General features: G+C 51.8%; 2 protein-coding genes and 1 long non-coding RNA gene across 4 annotated transcripts in view; 2 read left to right on the forward strand and 1 right to left on the reverse strand.

Moving 5' to 3' along the window:
- Window positions 1–4,551, forward strand: TESK1 (testis associated actin remodelling kinase 1). Its single transcript, XM_061132949.1, has 10 exons — window positions 1–479; window positions 603–724; window positions 855–903; window positions 1,415–1,561; window positions 1,904–1,986; window positions 2,147–2,237; window positions 2,464–2,547; window positions 2,698–2,787; window positions 2,901–3,015; window positions 3,342–4,551. Exons 1-10 carry the CDS (start codon window positions 261–263, stop codon window positions 4,232–4,234), a joined length of 1,893 nt encoding a protein of 630 aa, XP_060988932.1. The 5' UTR covers window positions 1–260; the 3' UTR covers window positions 4,235–4,551.
- Window positions 4,474–11,791, reverse strand: CD72 (CD72 molecule). Its single transcript, XM_061132950.1, has 9 exons — window positions 11,558–11,791; window positions 11,347–11,448; window positions 10,701–10,772; window positions 10,444–10,533; window positions 9,775–10,110; window positions 6,642–6,790; window positions 5,892–6,010; window positions 5,063–5,206; window positions 4,474–4,789 (listed from the first exon to the last, which is right to left on the reverse strand). Exons 1-8 carry the CDS (start codon window positions 11,637–11,639, stop codon window positions 5,068–5,070), a joined length of 1,089 nt encoding a protein of 362 aa, XP_060988933.1. The 5' UTR covers window positions 11,640–11,791; the 3' UTR covers window positions 4,474–4,789; window positions 5,063–5,067.
- LOC133048966 (uncharacterized) overlaps window positions 10,738–22,283 on the forward strand; it is an 18,322-nt gene continuing 6,776 nt past the window's right edge. Inside the window, exons 1-3 of one of the 2 annotated variants that reach the window (XR_009691158.1) lie at window positions 10,738–10,799; window positions 11,263–11,417; window positions 13,172–13,252. This is a non-coding gene — a long non-coding RNA (uncharacterized LOC133048966). Of the gene's footprint in view, window positions 10,800–10,820; window positions 11,418–13,171; window positions 13,253–22,283 lie in introns of those variants that run through there. The other variant, XR_009691157.1, reaches the window with a different exon arrangement.

Raw genomic sequence — 22,283 nt, forward strand, 5'->3', positions numbered from 1 at the left:
GGGAGCGCCACCTCCACCGCCCGGCCCAGGCCCAGGCCCAGGCCCTGCGCAGAGCCGAGCGGAGCGGCGTCCACCCGGGCCCAGCGAGCCGGCGAGGCGGGGGCGGGCCCAGGATCTTCGGCGAATCTTCTATTCTCTAGGGCAGGAGCGGGATCCCGGGCGCCCCTGATCCGTCTGGGCCCGCTCCCATGGCGAGCGCGGCCTGCCCGGGGCCCGGGGACCCTGCCATGTGAGGCAGGCCCCGGCCTGGGGGCCCGGCCATGGCCGGGGAACGGCCCCCACTACGGGGCCCTGGGCCCGGGCCTGGAGAGGCGCCGGGGGAGGGGCCCCCGGGGCCGGGGGGCGCGGGAGGAGGCCCGGGCCGGGGCCGCCCCTCCTCCTACCGGGCTCTCCGCAGCGCCGTGTCCAGCCTGGCACGCGTGGACGATTTCCACTGCGCCGAGAAGATCGGGGCCGGCTTCTTCTCTGAGGTCTACAAGGTAGGACCAGCAGAGAGGGCAGAGGGGCGGGACCGAGCCTCAGACGCGAGGCTGGAACTAGGGGCCTGGACCCTGGCAGTCTTCCCGACCTGCGCGGGACTAGCCATCCGCTACCGCCCGCAGGTTCGGCACCGACAGTCAGGGCAAGTCATGGTGCTGAAAATGAACAGGCTCCCCAGTAACCGGGGAAACACTCTAAGGGAGGTGCAGCTGATGAACCGGCTTCGGCACCCCAACATCCTAAGGTGAGCGGGCCCCAGCCCCTTGCTGGGAAGCTTGCTGGGGGGGAGGGGAGAGATCCCGCGGGAAAAGTGGGAACTGTGGAGAGGCCGAGGCTCTTCCAGCCTACCCTGCTTTTTTCCCATTCTCCTCCAGGTTCATGGGGGTCTGCGTGCACCAAGGGCAGCTGCACGCTCTTACAGAGGTGAGGATGGACCCCCTCACCACCAAGGGGAGAGGGAGTCAGCGGCCCGTGCATCTGCAGAGGAGTAGTGGGAGGCGGCAGGAATCAGGGGAGGCTTCCCAGAACGTCCCTTTAGGCAAACCACGAGTAAAAGGCATCAGCTGGTCCCATCCTTGGTACTCTTTAGAAGGGTGCTGTCCAACAACGTATCTTTCTGCAGTGATAAAAATGTTCTGTATCTGTGCGGTCCAAAACCATAGCCATTCGCCACAAGTTGCTGAGGAGCACTGGAAATGTGACTAGTGTGACAGGAACTGAATGTTTAATTCTCTTTAAACTTAATAATTTAAATTTAAATAGATGTACATGTATGGGTCAGGACAGCCTTAGGATATGAATGGTGGACCCTAGAGCACAGACTCGCTCTATTGACCTTTGTGATACTCCTGAGTGTCCCCAGGCTTAAAAGTGGGAAACCTAGAGAACAGACTGAAGCTTTGACATTCGTTCCCCTTCTCCCCCCATGTCCCAGTATATGAACGGGGGGACCCTGGAACAGCTGCTGAGCTCCCCCGAACCCCTATCCTGGCCTGTCAGGCTCCGCCTGGCTTTGGACATCGCCCGTGGCCTGCGGTACCTGCATGCCAAAGGGGTATTCCACCGAGACCTCACATCCAAGGTAGGCGGGCCAGGTGGGTGGAGGCGTGAAAGGAGATTTGAGATTCATTAGATTGTAACTAGCCCATGGATACTGGAAAGTGGATAACAGGCAACATTAGGATGTTGGGGTAGCAAGACATTGGAGTATGGGGGAATGGGATGAGGGGGAGTGCTCTGAGGGACTGAGAACCATTCTGTTTAAACCGAGAGATGGGTGACGCTGCAAGATTGGGGTACATTGGAGAACTGGGAGATCAGAGAAGATGGGGTTATTCTGGAATGACAGGTCTTTGAGGTGCATAGTGGGAGATCAGAGAACAGAAGGTGATGGGTATGCGGGGATGCTATATGTATATGTCAGAACTGTCTGATCCGACGGGAAGACCGAGGCTTCACAGCTGTTGTGGGTGACTTCGGGCTGGCTGAAAAGATTCCTGTGTATAGGTGAGGTGAACGCCCCGTCCCCCTAAACCTCCCGGAAGGCCCTTATCTAAGCAAAGCCCATAGGCACATTTCCTTTGGGGTGGGGAGTGGGCTGACCTCACCCCTTTTTGTTTGGGAAGGGTGTTTGGATGGGATATTCCTGACCACTCTGCCCCTGTAGGGAAGGGGCAAGGAAGGAGCCTTTGGCTGTGGTGGGTTCCCCGTACTGGATGGCTCCAGAGGTGTTGCGAGGCGAGCTGTATGATGAGAAGGTAAGACGTCAACCCTTGAGGTCCCCAAGGCCTTCCAGAGACCCTGGAGATTCTCTTGTAAGGCCCTATCCCAAGTTCCTCAGCAGCTCTGCGAGATACTTGGAAGACCCAAGACCTTACCCCTCTTATCCCCTCCAACACATGGCAACTGTCCGGACTCCCCTGGCTTCTGGCCTATTTTGCCATGGCACTGTCAGCGCACCCCTGACGTTCTCTCCTGCCCCAGGCTGACGTCTTTGCCTTTGGGATTGTCCTCTGTGAGCTCATCGCCCGGGTCCCTGCAGACCCTGACTACCTGCCCCGGACCGAGGTGAGCGACATGCCCAGGTTTAAAAGGACGCCCTCCAGACCGGGCAGTCCATAACCAAGGAGGGTTCCCAGAAGGGTGAGGCCCTAACTGGGGGCAGCAGGAAAACTGGAGGAAGGCTGACTCAGAGGCATCTCATCTCTGTCCCCACAGGACTTTGGGCTGGATGTGCCTGCTTTCAGGACCCTGGTAGGGGACGACTGCCCACTGCCTTTCCTGCTTCTGGCCATCCACTGCTGCAGTGTAAGAGCCTCACTCTCCGCTGCCCTCCACCCCCGCCAGCCCAGGGGATGGGAGGACCGCTCAGGGACACTCTTTTGGAGCTCTGAGTGAAGCTGTTTGTCTCTCCCTATCAGATGGAACCGCGCACTCGTGCTCCCTTCACTGAAATCACCCAGCACCTGGAGTGGATCCTGGAGCAGCTGCCTGAGCCAGCCTCCCTGCCCCGGGTCCCCCTGACACGCGGTCAGGGTGAGTGAGCACCACTGGAGTCCTTTTGCTCCTCTCTTCCTTAGAACTCGGAATTGTCTGAGGAGACTGAGTGTTTTATTAGTTGAGAAGGTTGGGGGCGGGAGTGCGGTGAGAGGACATCTCTAAGCAGATAGTTTTCTAATTCTAGAGCCTGAGGGAGGGGAACAAGGGAAGAAGAGGTACAGGAGGCTGGTGGGGACATCTCCCTCTTTCCAGAGCACCCTTTTCTCAGCTCTAGTCCCACCAGCCTCCCAGTCAGTTTATGAGGCCCTCAGGGACCTCTGATGAGTGCTGAGAACAGTGACCACAGACTTCTCTGTCTACAGGATCTGTTCCAAGAGGGGGTCCCTCTGCCACACTCCCCAGGCCAGACCCCCGGCTCTCCCGAAGCCGGTCAGACCTCTTCCTACCCCCATCGCCAGAATCACCCCCCAACTGGGGGGACAATCTGACTCGAGTCAACCCCTTTTCACTACGGGAAGACCTCAGAGGTGGCAAGATCAAGCTCCTGGACACACCCAGCAAGCCAGTGGCCCCTCTACCCCTAGTACCACCGTCGCTACTGCCCTCCACCCAGCCGCCCCTGGTGACCACCCCGGAGACCTTGGTCCAGCCTGGGACACCTGCCCGCCGCTGCCGCTCGCTGCCGTCATCCCCTGAGCTGCCCCGACGGATGGAGACAGCACTGCCGGGTCCTGGCCCTCCTGCTGTGGGCCCGTCAGCCGAAGAGCAGATGGAGTGTGAGGGCAGCAGCCCTGAGCCGGAGCCCCCAAGACCAGCCCCGCAGCTGCCCCTGGCCAGGGCCGTGGCCACAGACAACTTCATCAGTACCTGCTCTCCGGCCTCGCAGCCCTGGTCCCCTAGATCAGGACCTCCCCTTAACAACAACCCCCCGGCCGTGGTGGTGAACTCCCCACAGGGCTGGGCAGGGGAGCCCTGGAACCGGGCCCAGCATAGTCTGCCCCGCGCAGCAGCCCTAGAGCGGACAGAACCCTCGCCGCCCCCTTCAGCTGCCCGGGAGCCTGAGGAGGGGCTGCCCTGCCCCGGCTGCTGCCTCGGCCCCTTCAGCTTTGGCTTCCTGTCCATGTGCCCCCGCCCCGCACCAGCTGTGGCCCGCTACCGCAACCTGAACTGTGAGGCGGGCAGTCTCCTCTGCCACCGAGGGCACCACGCCAAGCCACCCACCCCCAGCCTGCAGCTGCCCGGGGCACGCTCTTAGCAGTGGGGCCTGTGGTCTCTGGCCTCCACCCTGGCCGTCAGGATGCCCCGTGAGGACGGAGAGCACACGCTGGACCGCGCCAGCCCTGGGCGGGCTGAGCAGCTCTTGCCCCATACAGGGGAGGCTCAACATGGACGCAAGGAACAGAACATTTCCTTTCCAACCCCTGGGCTTGCTCTCCCGTGGGGATCACTGAACCAGACAACGCATTGCTGACACACGAGACTAACACGTGCAAATTATTTAAAAATATTTCAATAAAACTGCCTGGCTGGCTCCGGGCTGCCCCCATCCGCTCAGCCCGTGCGCCCTCCCCACCCATTCTACTGTGAGAGGTTTTGGAGTGGGGGGGTGAAATCTCTTCTAGACGCTTCTTCCCTGTTTCCTGGGAACAGTCCAGTTTCTAGGACAGGATCTCCAGCAGGCTTGCCTAGAAATGCTGGGCCTGGGTCTGCCCTGTCTGGGCAGAGTGAAGACACACTGGAGGAAGGCAGATCTTAGGACCCGCAGGCTACAGGTTTGGGCTGAAGGGCACAGGCTCCTGTTGTTGAGTACCTGGAGGATTAAAGCATCAGTGAGCTCCACGGTTGACTGCCACTGAGAATGCTCATCCAGCTCACCCCACCTCCTCCCCAGCAACCTGGACAGCCACATCGCCAGCCTCCCTTCAGTTCCAGGCCTTCCCTGCCCAACTCTCCCTTCCATAAGCAGACCAAGCCCCTGGAGGCTGTGACATGGCTGCCACCTCCAGGAACAAGTTTCCCCCTGTCCTCTGTGTGAGACCCTCTGCCCCAGGCTCCATGCCTCAGTCCCATCCCCCACACTTACCCAGCTCAGTGCAAAGAGTGGTCCCCGTCTGGAGACCTGAAAGCTGACATCTCACAGATGGAGGGAAGAGGAGCCTGACACTCTGCTGTATCCATATTCATCCACTTGGTTTCTAGCTTGGGACATTTTACTCGACTGGGATACCTAAAGGGTAGTGAAGTAGCACAGGGTTAAGCTCTGGCTCTCCTATCCCATCCTCCCTCCTCTCGCCCCGCACAAACCTAACCCACGTCCTAACCCGCCCTGCCTGCTGTGTGTGAGAGGGTTCAGGGCCAGGTGTCTGGACTCCGACCCAAAGAGGCTGTAGGACCAAGGGAGGGGGAAAGTGCCCAAGTTTTCAAAGATGGACTTCAGTTAGGTAACTACCCTGCTTCAGTGTCCCTGGGGTTGGTCCTCTAAGTTACCCCAGTTACTTCCTTTCTCACTTCTCTGGGGTAACTCTGGTGCCCCAAGTGGCCTTGACTGAAAAAGTACAACTTCAGTTTGGGCAGCCTTGTCGACTGTAAAGTTAGAAGACCCGAGGTTCTTCATCAGCTGTGACCCCTAACTAAATCCTCAACTTATCCCTCTGAGAGAGAGATGACATAAGTCCCAAACTAGTCTTTTTTTTTTTTTTAAGTAAAGCATGTACCAGGGACTGCTGGGTACTGGGGATAGAATACAGAGTATGCCTGTCCTGAGAGTTACTAATCAAATAGAAGAAATGGACACATGGGTGATTATAACATCAAAAGTTTTGAGAGGATGACCTGGCAGGAGAGTTCATTACCATGTCTTTACGAAGGGATTATAGAGGATTTTTGTTGCCCCAAAGTCCTAACAAACTTACCAACTGTATTTTGTATGATCAGGCTGCCAGAACCGATTTCTGGGGCCAACCCAGTATGATTCAGCTGAACCGCCTTGTGGCACCACCTTCCGTAAGTTTCTGATATAAGTCTGAGAAATCTGAAGGGAGATTAATAAGAGACCAGAGGTGCGTGAGGAGTGATGGGAAATACTGGAACAGGGGGAGAGAGGGGGTGTCAAGAGGAGGGGAAGGAAATACTAGAGAGGCTATGAGCTTCAGCAAGAGGACTGTACCCAACCTTGGTGCATGACATCACCTCATCAGTGACCATCCCCGCCCCCTTCAAGTGCCACCCTGCAGATACAAGCTGACCCCTCATTACGCGTGCATGCATGCATACCCACACGCACATGCTGGGTAAGAATTTCCACCAGCCTGTGAAGAGTCATTCTGTGGATGGTTCTTGTCACAAGGAGCCATTCCCTACAATCCAGCGCACCATGTATGGAACCTGTCTGCCTGGGAGACCATGAAAGTCAAAGAACCTGTTGAGCAGCCCAGAACTGACCAAAAAGCTGAGATGCAAAACAGGTTAAAGTAAAGGTGGCTTGTAAGTTTCAACTCCCATGCCAGCCCTCATCAGTACTTAGGGCCACCTGGAGCCCCGTGCTGAGAGGCTGCACAGAAAAGGGATGCAACGCCCTGGGTGCACTGCCGTCCTTGACTCGATGACATATGTCCCTTTACCCATCAGTACCCACCACAGTCTTTGAATAGGGATTCGCTTACTGTATTTGATTGAGAACTGTCGCTGGTTTTGGCCAAATCAGAGGACAGAGATTTACAATGGCTTTGGCTTTCCGACCAAGATCTCTTAGTAACTGAGATGTAAAAGCAACTCCTCTCATTCTGTATCCATCCCAAGGGACAGCAGGAATCTAAAAAGCAGAAAGAGTGTGACAGCACTGCACTGCCCAGATCCAGGAGAGGGATCTCAACACTCAGCAGTCTGGTTGCTAACAATAGTCCCTGGAGTGGAACCTTAGTCCTTCACTGACTTCTGGTCCTTAAACTTTGCAATCTTTTTTTCTTCGACTATCCTGGAAATGCCATACCTGTGCATACTTAGTGAAAGCCTTTAACATTCAACAGTTTTACTCCTTAAAACCTAGAAGGTTTGGATTTCCCTGGTGGCACAGTGGATAAGAATCTGCCTGCCAGTGCAGGGGACACAGGTTCAATCCCTGGTCTGGGAAGATTCTGCATGCCACAGAGCAACTAAGCCCGTGCCCTAGAGCCCCAAATCCCTGAGCCCACAACTACTGAGCCCGCGTGCTGCAACTACTGAAGCCTGAGCATGCCCAGAGCCCATGCCCTGCAACAAGAGAAGACACTGCAAAGAGAAGCTTATGCACCACAATAAAGAGTAGCCCCGGTCTCTGCAACTAGAGCAAGCCCACACAGCAACGTAGACTCAGCACAGCCAAAAAGCAACCAATCATTTTTTTTTTTTTCAATTCTGGGAGGCTTATTTGAAAAGGGTTGGTGGTACTATCCCCAATTTCTGAACAATTGCAGTCTACCCCCCATTTTGGTTAACCTTACCTGGGTCCCCAATAAACAAGTGATCAATGGGCCTCCCATTCATCTCATTGCCTCATTAGCTCCCTAACACATTCCCCAGCGCATATTCAAAACTTCTCCTCATTCCTCAAGCTGCTAGCCACTAGCTTCCCCTCCAAGTCTTCCACAAGTTGACAACCTTGCTTCCTGCTTTGTTGAAGTTGTCAGACACTTGACATGTGAACTCTCTCCATTTTCCTCCCCTCCATCTCAAAATTAGTCTCTTTTCTCTCTTCCTGACTATTGGTCAGAAATAAACCTCTTTCTTTAACATCCCACACCCCAGTCTGTGCTCCTGATCCCAACCCACCTCTCTCTGCTGCTTTGTCCCATCCATCCTGCCTCCCCAAAAATCATTCCTTCCCCTCCAATTCCCTCTCTTCTGGCCGTATTTTCTCATCCCCACTCAGCTACTCCCTTGAGTTACTGTCCTACAGCAACTTAAAGGGATATAGAAGTCAGTATGGCCAAATGAATGAGGGTGAGGGGATGAGCAGCACACTAAAAGGTACGTAGGGGCCGTGGAGACCAGATTGAGAATTTTTTATTTTTAGATTATGAGCAAGAGAAAGTCAATGTAAGGTTTTACATTGAGGCATTTTGTTCTCTGGCTGTATCCCAAGTGCCTGGGCACAGTGCTGGACACAGAATATGTATTCCATAACTTTTGATGTAATTAATTAATTGACATGATCTTAACTGGAATGACATGATCAGATTTTTGTTTTTAAAGGATCACCCTGGCTGCAACATGAAAAGTGGATTTGGAGGAGGGATGTTTAGAGAAAACATTCAGCAAGCTGTTGCAGTTATCCTTGCAAGAGATAAGGATGGGCAAAAATGCAAATGGATACACGAACTGGTGGTGGAAAACAGAGGCAATTCCTCTCTGGCAGAGTAGAGCCACCTGCTGAGAGTGAGAGGGAGGGTAGTGGGGTACGGAGAGCCAGTGTGTGGGGTCCCACCAGAGGTTGAGACTAGAGTTCTGTGGCACCAAAGCAGGATGGCCGCTCAGCTTGTCACCCCTGGGTGCAGCCATGGCTGTTCATCCAGAGTTGAGATATTGCTAGTCAGATATACCAGAAGGACACTGGAACCAAGGAGTGGGTGGGCTGGCTCAAGTAATGGGACAGGCCCCCAAATCAAGATGGGTAGAGGAAGAAGTGAAGACAGGTGATGGCTGATGAGAAGGGAGGAAACAGGGGAGCCCGCAGGTAGAAGGCCTCTGTGAGGTTGAAGGAGTGTGGGGACCCGTTGTGGTCAGAGCGAAGATCTGAACCGTCCTTTCAGCGGAAGTGTGGTGTGGGACGCTGAGGTCTAGGTTCAGCTGTGGGGATGGGGGATGGCAGTGGGGGTGGGCAGTACTGGCACGAAAGTGAGGCTTGTAGAGAGTGAGAAGGTTAAAGAACCCAGGGCTGCAGGTGTCTGTACATGAGCTCTTTGTTTAAAGCTTTGGGGGAGTATCCAGATGCCCCTGAACTAGACAGAGCCTAACCTCTAGACAACCAGTCCACAAGCAGTCCCGTCCTCTCGGGCAGGGGACCCTCCCTCAACCTGATCCTACTTTGGCAGACCTTCTGTGTGTCCCCCTCCCTCACCCCCACATAATGCTGCACTCCTCCTCTCAAAAGGGATGAGAAATTCCACCCTAGTTCGCTGCCCTACAAGCTCTCTGAGAGAGCCTCAGCTGCCTTGCCCCAACTCCAGACTGTACCAGAACCATCAGTAATTCTTAATCTTTGGGGGAAGCTCAGCTATAGCAAGAATTAAGTAAAGCTATAGGTCCTCTCTATAGAAAAACATGTGAACAATCAATTTCATATCAAAATTCAGGGAGTTTCCAGATCTTTGACAGTGATATGCCCTGAGCCCTGAGATGAGCCAGATGAGCCCTGAGCTTGCTGCTCTGTATCATTTGCATTGCTGGCTGCCACCCTCTTCTCCCCAAGAGGATCCCACCTTAGAGCTGGGTGAAAGTGAAAGTCGCTCAGTCGTGTCCGACTCTTTACCACCCCATGGACTATACAGTCCATGGAATTCTCCAGGCCAGAATACTGGAGTGGGCAGCCTTTCCCTTCTCCAGGGGATTTCCCAACCCAGGGATCGAACCCTAAATCCAATATGTCGCTAGATCTTTCCCCCTGCTGGCTAAGGCTGCATGACTCATGTCCGTGTCAGCCAGCACTCTGGTTCACCACCCCTTTCCTGAACAACTCAATGGCGCCCAAATAGACAGAGCCCTCGCTGCAATCCATCGCTCATGGCAGGTCCTCCATCTCCCCTTTCCCAGAGCAGATACCTGGGGAGGGGCACTTGAAGAAGGGCTGTAGTCTTTCCCGCATACTGTTCAGCCTCTGCTCCAAGTTCATCCTCTCTGTCTCCTTATTTCTCAAGGCCTCTTTCGTCTTCTCCCAATCAGACTGGCAGACCTGCAACTGTTCTCTGGTAGCCTGGCCGGCCTTCTGTTCCACCTGTAGTGTTTCCTGACTCTGGGCCAGCTTCTTCCTGGACCCCTGCAAATCCTCCTCCCTCTGCCCCAGCTGGGTTATCTTCTGGCTCAGCTGCTGCCTCAAGCTGCTGTTGGTGACTTCCAGAACCCTGTTCATTTGCTGGAGCTGCCGAGACACCTGCAGATCTGTTTGGCCATAAAGAGAGATTCAGGACATCATCAGCCATGCCCCGGTAACCCAAGGCTTCAGCATCGGTCCCTGTTCTGCTTCTTGCAAGTCTGTCCTAACAGGCTGGAATGGAATATAAGATCTGACCGCCTAAAGCTTCAGGGGGCGCTGGGTTAGGTCAGGACAATCTAGAAGTCACTGTGCTCTGAAAACAGACCTGGCTAGAAACCAGCCCAAAGCGGAGGCTGCGGTGGTAGTGACTCCCGCCCTGCGGAGGAAGGGCAGCTGTTGGGGAGAGTGGGAGAGAAGGCGGTTCCGGGCAAGTGGGAAACCAGGGGCAGTATACTCACAGCGCACTCCCAAGCAGGTGGCAGCCACCCCGCAGAGCAGGCAGGTGAGGAGCAGGCCCAGAACCAGGTACTGCATGCAGGCTGCATGGCCTTAGGGAGACAGCGGGCGGGGGGCGGGGGTGCAGTGAGCCCCACGAAAATGGATAGACCGAGGGGGTAGGGGTGGAGACTCGCGGGAAAGAGCATCCCGCGAAGGCCGTGGAACACGAGCTGGGCAGCGGGAGGCGCGCGCGGGGCTGGGAGCACCGGGTACTCACACCAGAGAATCCGCCCGGCAGCGGGTGACGTCACAGGGCTCCAGGCAGCTGTTGGCTGCTCCGACTGGGCCCCTGCGGAAGGGAGAGACTCCTGTGAAGGTGGGAAAGCCGAGGAAATGCCCGCTTCCTCCCACCCCTACCCCCTCCACCGCGCCGAGACTCCAGTCTGTCCTAAGGAGCCTTCAGCCCCGCTCTGGGCCACCCTTAGCGCTCTCCGGAGCGCCTCGTCTCCCCTGGGGCTCCCGTGCCCCTCCTGGGTCTTGCCTTATCCTTTCCCCGGGGACCCTCTATAACCCTTCAGGGTCTCCCTTGATCTTTCCCTCTGGGGCCACTCATCTGCCTGCCAAAACCCTCTCCCCAGGAGTGCTCTCCCTTCCTCCCCCTTCCCTCTCTTCTCCTCCCTCTCCCTAGGGACTCCCATTTCCCACTGGAGCTCTGCACCCCAACAGGGCTGCCCCGATCCCTCCATAGAGCCCTCACTCCCCACTGGAAGCTTTATTCTTCCTTGGTTCCCGTGATTGGTCCTCATTCTCTTCCTGAGAACCCCCATCCTTTCTCCAAGGATACTGTCCTCCCAAGAATGCTATGGACTCCCCAACTCAAAACACAGCCCCTCACAAACACGCATCCCCCAGGCTCCCCAGACCTGCTTTATCCCGTAATCCAGAGGAAGCCAAGTTTGCGGGTCCTCCTGTGCCTGGGGGCACATTCTCATAGGTGAGTTCGCCATCTTCATCAGTCTCTGGGTCTGGAGAGGAAAGGAAAGGTGGGGTCAGGATGGGGGTCTGTGGGGTGGGAGTGGGGTCTTGAAGGAGGATGGAGCTGCAGAATCAAGGAGCCGCTGCAGCCATCCTTACCGTGTCCTAGCCGGCTGGAGTTGCTCTTCTTCAGGGGAGCCTTCACAAACCGCAGGTCTGCATAGGTGATGGCCTCAGCCATGGTCCCGGGCACCTCTGCTCCCACTGGTCCCCCTCCTCGTCCGGAGGAGCCCGGGGCTGCCCTGCCACTCTCCCCTCTGCCCCGTCCCCTCGACCTCTTCAAACGGTGAGGCTCTGTGTTGCCTCTGTGACTGACGGCTTCACGCCTTGCCCTGTGACTTCCAGTCACAAAAGAGGAAGATGTGAACCCGTGTCAGACAGATGGGCTCAGTGAAGCAAATGGCATCCCTGAGCCCTGGGCAGAGGGGCAGGGGAGGGGAGACTGAGGCCCAGAGCATGGGGTCAGAGCGGGGGGGGTCAGAGAGCTGGTACTCAGGCCTGGCCTTGCATCTTGCCGTGCCCCTCCTTCTTGCATCCCAGACCCGCCTTGACAGTGCTGGGCTCCAACAACGCACCCTGGTCACTTGATTTGCCCCACACTCCTTTCCTGGCTGCCCAGTCCCTGGGCTTTCTACGTGCAGTCGGAGCTCTTTTGTGCTCAACTGACCACAGAGGGTCTCCTAATCACTGCTCCAGGGTGGGGCTCCACCCTCCCATCAGACTGGGGGCTCCTGGTCTGGAACCCTAGCTCTCATTCATCCTGGGATTCCCAGCATATCTGAGTTCCTGCAGGAGACCCCAGTTCAATTCCAGGGTTGGGAAGATCCGCTGGCGAAGGGATAGGTTACCCACTTCAGTATTCTTGGGGTTCCCTCGTGGTTCAGCTGGCAAAAAATCCGCTTGCAATGAGGAAGACCTGGGTTTGATCCCTGCGTTGGGAAGGAAAAGGCTACCTACTTCAGTATTCTGGCCTGGAGAATTCCATGGACTGTATAGTCCATGGGGTCACAAAGAGTCAGACATGACTGAGCAACTTTCACTTTCACTGAGTTCCCAGAATGGGGTTCCCTTACTTGGTGGGCATTTTCTCTCCATTAGTTTGGGGGCTTTCAGGGTGGGCCTGGCTCCCTTTCTGCTGTCGTCCTACAGAGCTGCCAGGAATCCCACACTTGGGGAAATCTTCACTCCAAGCCCTTCCTGGAGGTGTGGCAGCCCTGTGGAGGATGCAGAGGACCTGGGACCAAACTGTGTCTCCTGTGTAAACACCCCCAGGCTCTTACTCCACAGTCTTTCTCCACAGTCTTTCACCACCTTTGGTGCCCTACAGGTCACCCTTGTGGCCCATCAGCCCCTTCCTCATCCCATCCTGCCTGGCAGCCTATGCGACCCCTGTGTTCTGATATCAGCTAGACAGAACAAGCTGAGTCCAGGAGGCAGAAGCTCTGGGACAGGCAGGGCTGGGGGTGAGAGCAAGGGACACCCCCGTGTGTGTGCCCACACCACTGACTGTTCACGCATCTTGTTGGGGGTCAAGGAACAGATGAACAAAGAACTTGCATAGGGATGAAGATGGACTGCAGCTTCTCAGAGGGAGAATGGCTGGGTTCTGAGAGGGAAGACTTTGGACCAACAAAGATTTTATTATCTTCTTAGTTGGGTACTGGTATCTCTCTTACTTTCCTAGTAAAATTCTTCCTTTAAAAATCCCTGCAGGAATTTCCTGGTGGGCCAGTGGTTGAGGAGGCTTCCCAGATGGTGTTAGTGGTAAAGAACTCATCTGCCAATGCAGGAGAGGTAAGAGACTCAGGTTCGATCCCCGAGTCGGGACGATCCCCTGGAGAAGGAAATGGCAACCCACTCCAGTGTTCTTGCCTGGAGAATCCCATGGACAGAGGAGCCTGGTGGGCTACATTCCGTGGAGTCACAAAGAGGACATGACTGAGGTGACTTAGCATCCACAGAAGTGGTTAGAACTCCATATTCTCACTGCCAAGGGCCCCATTTCAGTCCCTGGATAGGGAACTTAGACCCCACAAGCCACGTGACATGGTCAAAAAAAGAAGTCCCTATACTGTTGTTTTACACACAGCCCCAATAAAAAAGGGGGGCAGTTGTGGGGGAAGACCAGGGACCGGGAGGCCTGGCAGATGGAGGACAGGAAATGGGGGGTGGGGTTGCTGAGCAGAAGTGCTCCCTAAAGTTCTTTTACCAGGATGTGACCCCCCCCCAAAAGGGCCCACTTGGCGGGTGAGAAGAAGCTGGGACAGAAGAGGTACAGAATTGGGAAAAACCCACCCCAAGTGGGTGACATCCGCCCCCTCAGAACCCCCTCCCCCATCACCGCAGCTGTGAGGAGGAAAAAGGAAGGGGAAAGCGGTCCTCGACACACGCTAGCAGCTTGTAGTGTATGGTTAGTGGTGTGTGGAGGGGCGCTGAGATGCGCCTGTGGGTCTGATGGGAGCTGTGCCCGATGGTGACACCCCGTTTGCCCCAGAAAAAGTGCCACTGACACAGAGGAATAGATTCGTCACCTGGGAAACGGTCGGGGGGAGAGGCAGACGTCCACGGGGGTGTGAGTGTGCAGGCCTGTGACTCGCAGGCTGTGAGTGTGTAGGCACGCACACGCATCCCCGGGCCTCTGCAGGCTGTCGGGGTGTCTGTACGGGGTGACCATCTCTGCTCGAGCCTGTTGCGGGGTGAAGCCCGGAGGAGGCTGTGGTTTTTTCCCAGGGTGGGAAACGACTGGCCGTCTTCAGAAGTCCCTAAAGGTCATGGGGACAGATTCTATAAGTGTCTCCTTCTTGTAAAGCGCATGGTCTCCTAAGGTGTTTCCCAGCAGCTGTTAACCGTCCCTGCTTGACTAAAGTTTCCAACAACCCAGCCCCCTCCGCTGGGGAGGAACAGGGTCAGGGCCTCCCCAGACACCCACAGCGCATGTTGTGACTTCCTGGGCCCTGGGGGCCTGTGAGGGTGAGTGGGAGGGTACCGAGCAGCTGCGGTGAGCGGGGCAGTCGGGGCACTTGAATCTGTGGGGCACAGGGTTTATGGGCGGGGACAGCAGGTGTGGAACTCATTTGCAGGAACACTTGCAGGAATTCTGTAAATTGGACATAATGTCCCAGTTTTCAGAACCCATATGCAACAGAGCCTGGGTGCCAGGTAAAATGTCAAAAGCAAGCTACCACTATGTGCTCAAAAGAGGAATCAATGGGCATGCTGCCTGACTCGACTGTCGGAGAGGCTTCAGGAGGCAAGGTGCCCAAATGGGGTTGAATGAGCTTCACGCTCATAATGCTTTGGATGTCTTAGGCCAGCTGGCCTGAGTCTCTGTCCTCTTTAGCCCTTTTAGTGATGGATACACATCTCCTTATGACTCTCTGCATTCCCTCAGTCCTAGATCATCATGTGGAAGATGGTTATAAAAGCAGAGTCTGTCTCCTTCCCCAAATGTGTCACGTGGTATCTTTGTGATATCTTTGAGGCTGGACATCAGAAAGGACATCTGAAAGTCTGAGCCACACCTCACTTGCTCAAATGTCAGGAATGCCTGGGGGCTTCTCAGAGCTGAGGGGCCAGTGCTGTACATTTCAGCTTTTCCAGGATCATAATTTCAGCTGAGATCCTAGAGGACAAACACCAGAGCCCATTTTGTGTCTTCTCCTGATCCTCCATGCTCATTTCAGGGAGTGGTTCTACGGTAGACAAGAGGAGGGGGCTCAGCTCGGAGCATCGGGAAAGAATTTGCTGTGTGGAAAAGGGCTTGGTGAAGTGCAGCCAATATCAGGAAGTCAAGGAAGTCTCCCAAGACTCTGAAAGTCAGGCTCTGTCCACCTTCATTAGCGTAACCCACTGACTCCAGGAGGCTCTGATCTAGGGACAGGGTGTGATAGGCGAAAAATGGCCTCACCCCAGTGTTCACAATCTTAACCCCCAGAACCCGTGCATAGGTTACTTCGCCTGATGAAACTGTTAATGTGACTAACTTGAGAATCTTTAGATGGGGAGATCACCCTGTTTTACCCTGAAGGTCAATCTAATCATAAGTCCTTGAAAGGAAGAAGTTTTCAGGGCCATGGGAGGAAAGAGGTTCCTGGAAGTTCCTGCCCCTTGGAAGACGGGGCAGAGAGATGTGACATGAATAAGATGCTGCAGGCAGAAGAAGGGGACCACAAGCTGAGGAATGCGGGCAGCCTCCAGAAGCTGGGAAAGGCAAAATAACAGATCCTCACCTCTCCTCCAGAGAGGAACCAGGCCCACTGACACCTTGACTTTAAGCCAGTGAGATGTGTCAGAACTGTAAGATAAGAAATTTGTATTTTTTTTTTTCAATTTTTGCTGGAGGATAGCTGATTAACCATGTTGTCTTAGTTTCAGGTGTATCAAAAAGTGAATCATTATACGTATACATATATTCCCTCTTTCTTAGATTCTTTTCCCATATCGATCATTACAGAGTATTGAGTAGAGCTCCCTGTGCTACACAGTAGGTCTTGATTAGTTTTCCATTTTATATATAGTAGTGCGCATATATCAACCCCAATCTCCCGATTCATCCTTCCCCACTGGTGACTGTAAGTTTGTTTTCTACATCTGTGATTCTATTTCTGTTTTGTAAATAAGTTCACTTGTAGCTCTTTTTGATTCCACATATAAGTCGTATCATATGATATTTGTCTTTCTCTGATTTACTTCACTTGCTGTGACAGTCTCTGGGCCCATCCATGTTGCTGCAGACAGCACTGTTCTGTTCTTTTTTATGGCTGAGTTATATTCCATCGTATATATGTACCACATCTTTATCCACTCCTCTGTCAATAGACATTTAGGTTCCTTCTATGTCTTGGCTATTGTAAATCAATGCAGTGAACACTGAGGTGATGCATGTCTCTTTTTGAATTATGGTTTTCTCCAGATATATGCCCAGGAGTGGAATTGCTGGATCATATGGTAATTTTATATTTAGTTTTGTAAGGAGTCTCCATGCTGTTCTCTATAATGGTTGTACAATTCGCATTCCTACCAACAGCGTAGAAGGTTTCCCCTTTCTCCACACCTTCTCCAGCATTTATTAGGAACTTGTATTTTTTTTTAAGCCACTGAGTTCATGCTAATTTTTTCAAGTAGCAGGAGATAAGTTCCCTGAACTGTGGAGGAAGCATGATGTAATGGAAAGAACTTGGTATAGATAAAGAAGCCAGCAGGGCCACAGTGTGTCCCTTTGGGCAAGTCACAATTTCCTATCTGTAAACTATGGGATTGTCTAGATATCTGACATCAGTTAAGGGGATCCTGTCTGGAGATATTGTAGATGTCGATTTTAGCATAAATGTCCCTGAAAGTCTGTTAAATCGCTTCAGAGTCAGGAGAGAGGACCATGGGCCATCTGACAGCATCATTAAGAGGGTTTGCAGCTCTTTGATCACAGACCAGTAGGTCTCCAGTGACTACCTTAGGCCTCTGCTTGGCTCTGTCCTGAATGGCGACCCAGAAAGCACATTCATGTACGGTGATGGCACACAGCTCTAAAGAGAAGCAAATACACCGAAAGGCAAACTCATGATTCAAACAATGCTGCAGAGCAAAATGATGGCTCCAACCACAGAAGGAGATATAATAAAGATAAATAGTAACAGCTAGCATATATTGAAGAAATGAAATTTGGGGCTTAAAAAATTTATGTAAGCATCAGTTGGAGGCAGTCCTGGCTTAACGATAGTTTATGTATAAATGTTTGAGGCAAGAGGCAGTTATCAGTCATTTTGGAGCTTGAAGGAATCTTAGTCAGCTCAACTCACTTATTTTACAACTTCGGAACTGCACCCAGTCAGCTACAAGTTCACTAAGAATTAGCCGTATGACTAGGAGGGCAGGTGACAGAAGGCTGCCCTGTGGGACTACAGCTGCTTCACCACGGATGCCAAATACTGTGCCGGCCACACCTACAGCCCCTTCTAAGGGGGGCAGACCCCTCCTGATGAGGCAGCCCTAGACCCCCAACGTTGTGTTATGTGACCCTCCCCCCAGCCCCTCTGACCACAGTTGACTGAGATAAGCAAGTGGCAGCAGATTCAAGGCTGATCAGTCCAGAGACCACCCCTCTGGGGTCACTGGCCTAGAAATGAGGGAGGATGTGAGGTTATCAAACGCTAGCTCTCAGGGGGCTTCCATGGTGGTCCAGTGGTTAAGACTGCAGGCTTCTACTGCAGAGGATGTGGGTTCGATTCCTGGTCAGGGATGTAAGATCCCACATGCCACACTTGTGGTATGGCCAAAAAGGAAAAAAAAAAATTTAGTTTTCAAGAATTTAAATGGTAGAATGTGGAGATGAGCCCTTAGGTAGCAGTGGGAGCAGAAGGTGAAAGGATGCAGAGAGAGGGACGATATGCTACCCGGAGCCCTCCACGCTTAGCAGTTGTGCCTGGCTCCTCCTGTCTCACACACTTAGAGCTGAGTGATTATTCCCTGGGTAATCCAACCTAGACAGGACTGCTGCTACCTAATGGGAGCAGGTGGAATGCATCAGCACCCAGGAGATTCATGGGCACCCCTTGGTGCTCTGTGCCCTGTGCCCGGTGATACATTGTCCACCACGGGCAGTGATGGCCACCACAGCTCCAACCCCTTGGAAATGACAATCTGGGTTACCCCTGGGCCAAGCCATCCAGACTACCCTCAAGTGCTTCTTGAGAGCAAGGGGGAGTCCAGAATGGACGTACAGGAGAAAGGATCTCAGCTGCAGCCTTAGCACCAACCACAGCGTTGTAATTTGTCCCACTGTCCCACTGGCCCTCCTAGAGTAAGTTTTTCTTCCTCTTTTTTTATACCTTTCCACTTACCAAAAAAAAAAAAAAAAATTATGTCATTGTCTGCTCAGGGCTTAGCTGTGGTGGCCAGGACCTAGTTCCCTGACCAGGGATCAAACCGTGGCCCCCTGCATGCGGAGCACGTAGTCTTGGCCACTGGACCACCAAAGAAGCCCCATCTCCTCTTCTGCTTGTGAGAAGCTGTGACCTTGGACACGTGGTCACAGTGTGACCTCAGGAGGGGTGTGAATGGACCTGAGCGATGCAGGGGCAGGCACACAGAGCCTCAGACATCCCTGGCCCTCGGGCCTTCCCACTGGGTGCATTTCTTCCAACTGCCAGGATCTTTGCTGCTTTTTATTGGCAGGCAGTGAGAAGCTGCTGGAAATCAGTGCCTCCTGCCAGATCAGCTCTTAACTGATGACTGGTGGGAACTGGTATACATCCCAGCAGCTCACCCTGGGGGGCTAACTCTGGGGGCACATGGTCTACCCTGGCTTTCAGAGTCCTCCAGGAACTGTGAGCCCCAGTTTTCCACCGGGGAAATTTCCCGAGTGGACATTAAGTGGTACCTCCTTATTAAATTGCATGTCCCTGACTCCTAACAAACTTGAATATATTTCAAGTTTGCTAACCAGTTGAATTTGCTCTTCTATTAATGTAAGATCCTTTGTATTTCCCTCCCCCTGAGAATTTTATTTTGAAAATTTGAGGCCTAAAGGAAAGTTGAAAGAATAATACAGTGAAAGCTTATATATCTTTCATCTAGTATATCAGTCAAAGCTCAAACTGTTCTGACCACATAAAAGAAATGTTAACTATGTGACATAATAGAGGTGTTAGCTAACTATGGTGGTAACCATAATGCAATATATAAATGTATCACATCAACACATTACACGTCTTACACTTATACAATGCTGTATGTCAATTATATCTCAATAAACAATGGCAGAGACAAGCAGGCCATTAGGGTATGCGTATACATGCATATATATATATATATATATGTATATATATATATATATATATATATATGGTAAAGAATCTGCCTACAATGCGGGAGACATGAGTTTGGTCTCTGAGTTGTGAAGATCCCCTGGAGAAGAAAATGGCAACCCACTCCAGTATTCTTGCCTAGAGAATTCCATGGATAGGGGAGCCTGGGCTACAGTCCATGGGGTCACAAAGAGTCAGACACAAGTGAGTGACTATCACATACATATATGCACATAATTTTTTTTCAATTAAGAGATTTGTTACATGGAAAAGGAAATGGCAACCCTCTCCAGCATTCTTGCCTGAGAATTCCCATGGACAGGGGAGCCTGGCGGGCTACAGTCCATGGGGTTGCAAAAGAGTTCAACACAGCTTAGTAACTAAACAACAACTCCTGCCTTTATCTTTACCCTTTAAATTTAAATGCCTCTCCCCATGTGGATGAGAAGTTGATCTGTGAACTTAGTTACTGCTTCTCCATTCTCTGGCCACTGAATAAAGCTTGCTCTGTGTCCAAAAAAAGAGAAAAGAAAATTGATTTGTTACAGGAACGTGAAAGTGCAAGTCTCAGTTGTGTCCAACTCTCTGAGACCCCATGAACTATACAGTCCATGGAATTCTCCAGGCCAGAATACTAGAGTGGGTAGCCTTTCCCTTCTCCAGGGGATCCTCCCAACCCGGGATCAAACCCAAGGCTCCTGCATTGCAGGTGGATTCTTTACCAGCTGAGCCACAAGGGAAGCCCTATAGGAAATTGCCCTTACTCGATAAGGAAATAGCAACCCATTCCAGTATTCATGCCTGGGAAATCCCAAGGACAGAGGCACCTCGCAGGCTATTTGGTCCATGGGGTCGCAAAGAGTCAGAAACAACCGAGCAACTAACTCTAAGAGCTAGACAGTCTATGGAAGGCTGTTATCTTTGCTTCTGATGCTGGAGTGTGGGGTCTGCAGGGCAGGCAACTGGGAAGCAGGTGGATGAAAAATAGGGGAGAAAGGCTAGACCAGAACCCACAGGGACAGCCTGCAACGCAAGTCAGTGTCTCAGCACCTGAGTTTTGATGCTGTGAGTGTCCTGCAAGAGAAGCTGTGTTCTCCCCCACGAGGCACCACCGCTTTGGAACAAAAGCCCAGCAGGTACGCAGTCCCAGCTGGGCATTGGCTCTCAGTAAGGACAGCCACCTGTTCCAGGGCCGTCTCTTAATGTCATCCTTACTTTCTCCAATGAAGTGAATTGCCATGTTCTGATATACATAAATACCTAATTTTTGATTCCTATTTACTTATTGATTCCCTTCTACTTATTGATTTGATTAACTAGTCTTCTTGGCACATGTTCTGATCTATTTGGTAAGACAAATCTATTTCTTTTTAAAAAGATGTTTGTCCTTGACTGTTCTTTGAGATACAAATTGGTGCTATATTAACTAACGGTATACTTTAATTTGGGGAGAATTGACTTTTTTCTGGTTTTTAAAAAACATATTTATTTCTTTATTCAGCTGCATCAGGTCTCAGTTGCGGCACGTGAGATCTTGGTTGAGTCATGAGGAAGTTTTTTTGTTGCCCTGATGGCATGTGGGATCTCAGTTTCCCCAGTCAGGGATGGAACCCACTTCCCCTGCATTGGAAGGTGGATTTTTAACCACTGGGCCGCTAGGGAAGTCCCTTCTTCTGATACTTTATCTTCCCTTCCAAGGAGATGGTTGACAGTTCCCTGGTTGTCTAGTGGTTAGGACTCAGCACTCTCCCTCCCTGGGAGAGGGCTGATTTTCTGTCTGTCCCACTCTCACTTTGCATCTTATATTGTATAACTTCATATGAGTGTGTATGAAGTCAATTCTTGACTAAATTTACACACTATAAAACTTCCAGTCAATTAAAAAAATAAAAAAATTAGGGACTTCCCTGGTGGTCCAGTGGTTAAGACTTTGTCTTTCAATGCAGGAGGGGAGGGTCAATCCCTGGTCAGGGAGCTAAGATCCCACACGCCTAGCGGCCAAAAAACCAACACATAAGGCAGAAGCAGTATTGTAACAAATTGAATAAAGACTTTAAAAAGAAGTCCTGGGAATGTAAGGTACAGCATGATGACTGTAGTTAATAATATTGTGAAAGTGAAAGTGTTAGTGGCTCAGTCACGGCAGGCTCTTTTCATCCCCACGGCCTGCAGCCTGCCAGGTTCCTTTGTCCGTGGGATTCTCCAGGCAAGAATATTTGAGTGGATAGCCATTCCCTTCTCCAGGGGATCTTCTCAATCCAGGGATCAAACCTGGGTCTCCTGCATTGCAGACAGATTCTTACCGTCTGAGACACCAGGGATACTCTTTTGTATATTTAAAAGTTACTAAGGTTTTTTACAGTTAATTTTTATTGGAGTATAGTTGATTTACGATGTTGTGTTAGCTTCTGCTGTCCAGCAAAGTAAATCAGTTATATATATGCATATACCCACTCTTTTTTAGATTCTATTCCCGTATAGGCCATTACAGAGTATTGAGTAGAGTCCCTAGTACTATACGGTAGGTTCCTATTAAGAGAGTAAGTAGATCTTTTGTTTTGTTTTGTTTTGTTTTTGTTTTTGCTTTTGTAAGTAGATCTTAAAAGTTTTCATCACAAGAAAAAAAAAAAAAACTATGTGCAGTGATGGATGTTGACTAGAGGTACTGTGGTGATCATTTCACAATATATACAAATATCAAATCATGTTATATACCTGAAACTAATATAATGTTATATGTCGATTTTTAAAATTAACATACAATATTATAGTGGTTACAAGGGTTATCTCAGTGCCAGCTACTAGAATTCAAATTTCAACTCTTCATGCATTACTAGCTAGTGATACAGGGTAAAGCACTTAATCTCCCCATTCCTCAGTGTTCCTTTCTGCAAATCAAGATTGGCAGTAGTAATCTATCTCAAGAGGGTGTTGTGAGGATTGCTTAGAAGAGTGCATGGAATTATGATGCTGACTATAGTTGTTGTTATTCTAAGAATTTGATTATTTTATAACTATAAATT

Source organism: Dama dama, chromosome 29 (assembly GCF_033118175.1).
Source record: "Dama dama isolate Ldn47 chromosome 29, ASM3311817v1, whole genome shotgun sequence".
NCBI classification, from domain to species: Eukaryota; Metazoa; Chordata; class Mammalia; order Artiodactyla; family Cervidae; genus Dama; species Dama dama.

Coding starts and splice junctions, on each gene's coding strand:
- TESK1 (XM_061132949.1), top strand. CDS start 261: ATGGCCGGGGAACGGCCCCCACTACGGGGCCCTGGGCCCGGGCCTGGA. Junction 2,548..2,697: donor ACTACCTGCCCCGGACCGAG/GTGAGCGACATG, acceptor CTGTCCCCACAG/GACTTTGGGCTGGATGTGCC. Junction 3,016..3,341: donor CCCCCTGACACGCGGTCAGG/GTGAGTGAGCAC, acceptor CTCTGTCTACAG/GATCTGTTCCAAGAGGGGGT.
- CD72 (XM_061132950.1), bottom strand. CDS start 11,639: ATGGCTGAGGCCATCACCTATGCAGACCTGCGGTTTGTGAAGGCTCCC. Junction 6,011..6,641: donor ACAGTTCTCAATCAAATACA/GTAAGCGAATCC, acceptor ATCTCCCTTCAG/ATTTCTCAGACTTATATCAG. Junction 5,207..5,891: donor GATCATACAAAATACAGTTG/GTAAGTTTGTTA, acceptor ACTACCCTTTAG/GTATCCCAGTCGAGTAAAAT.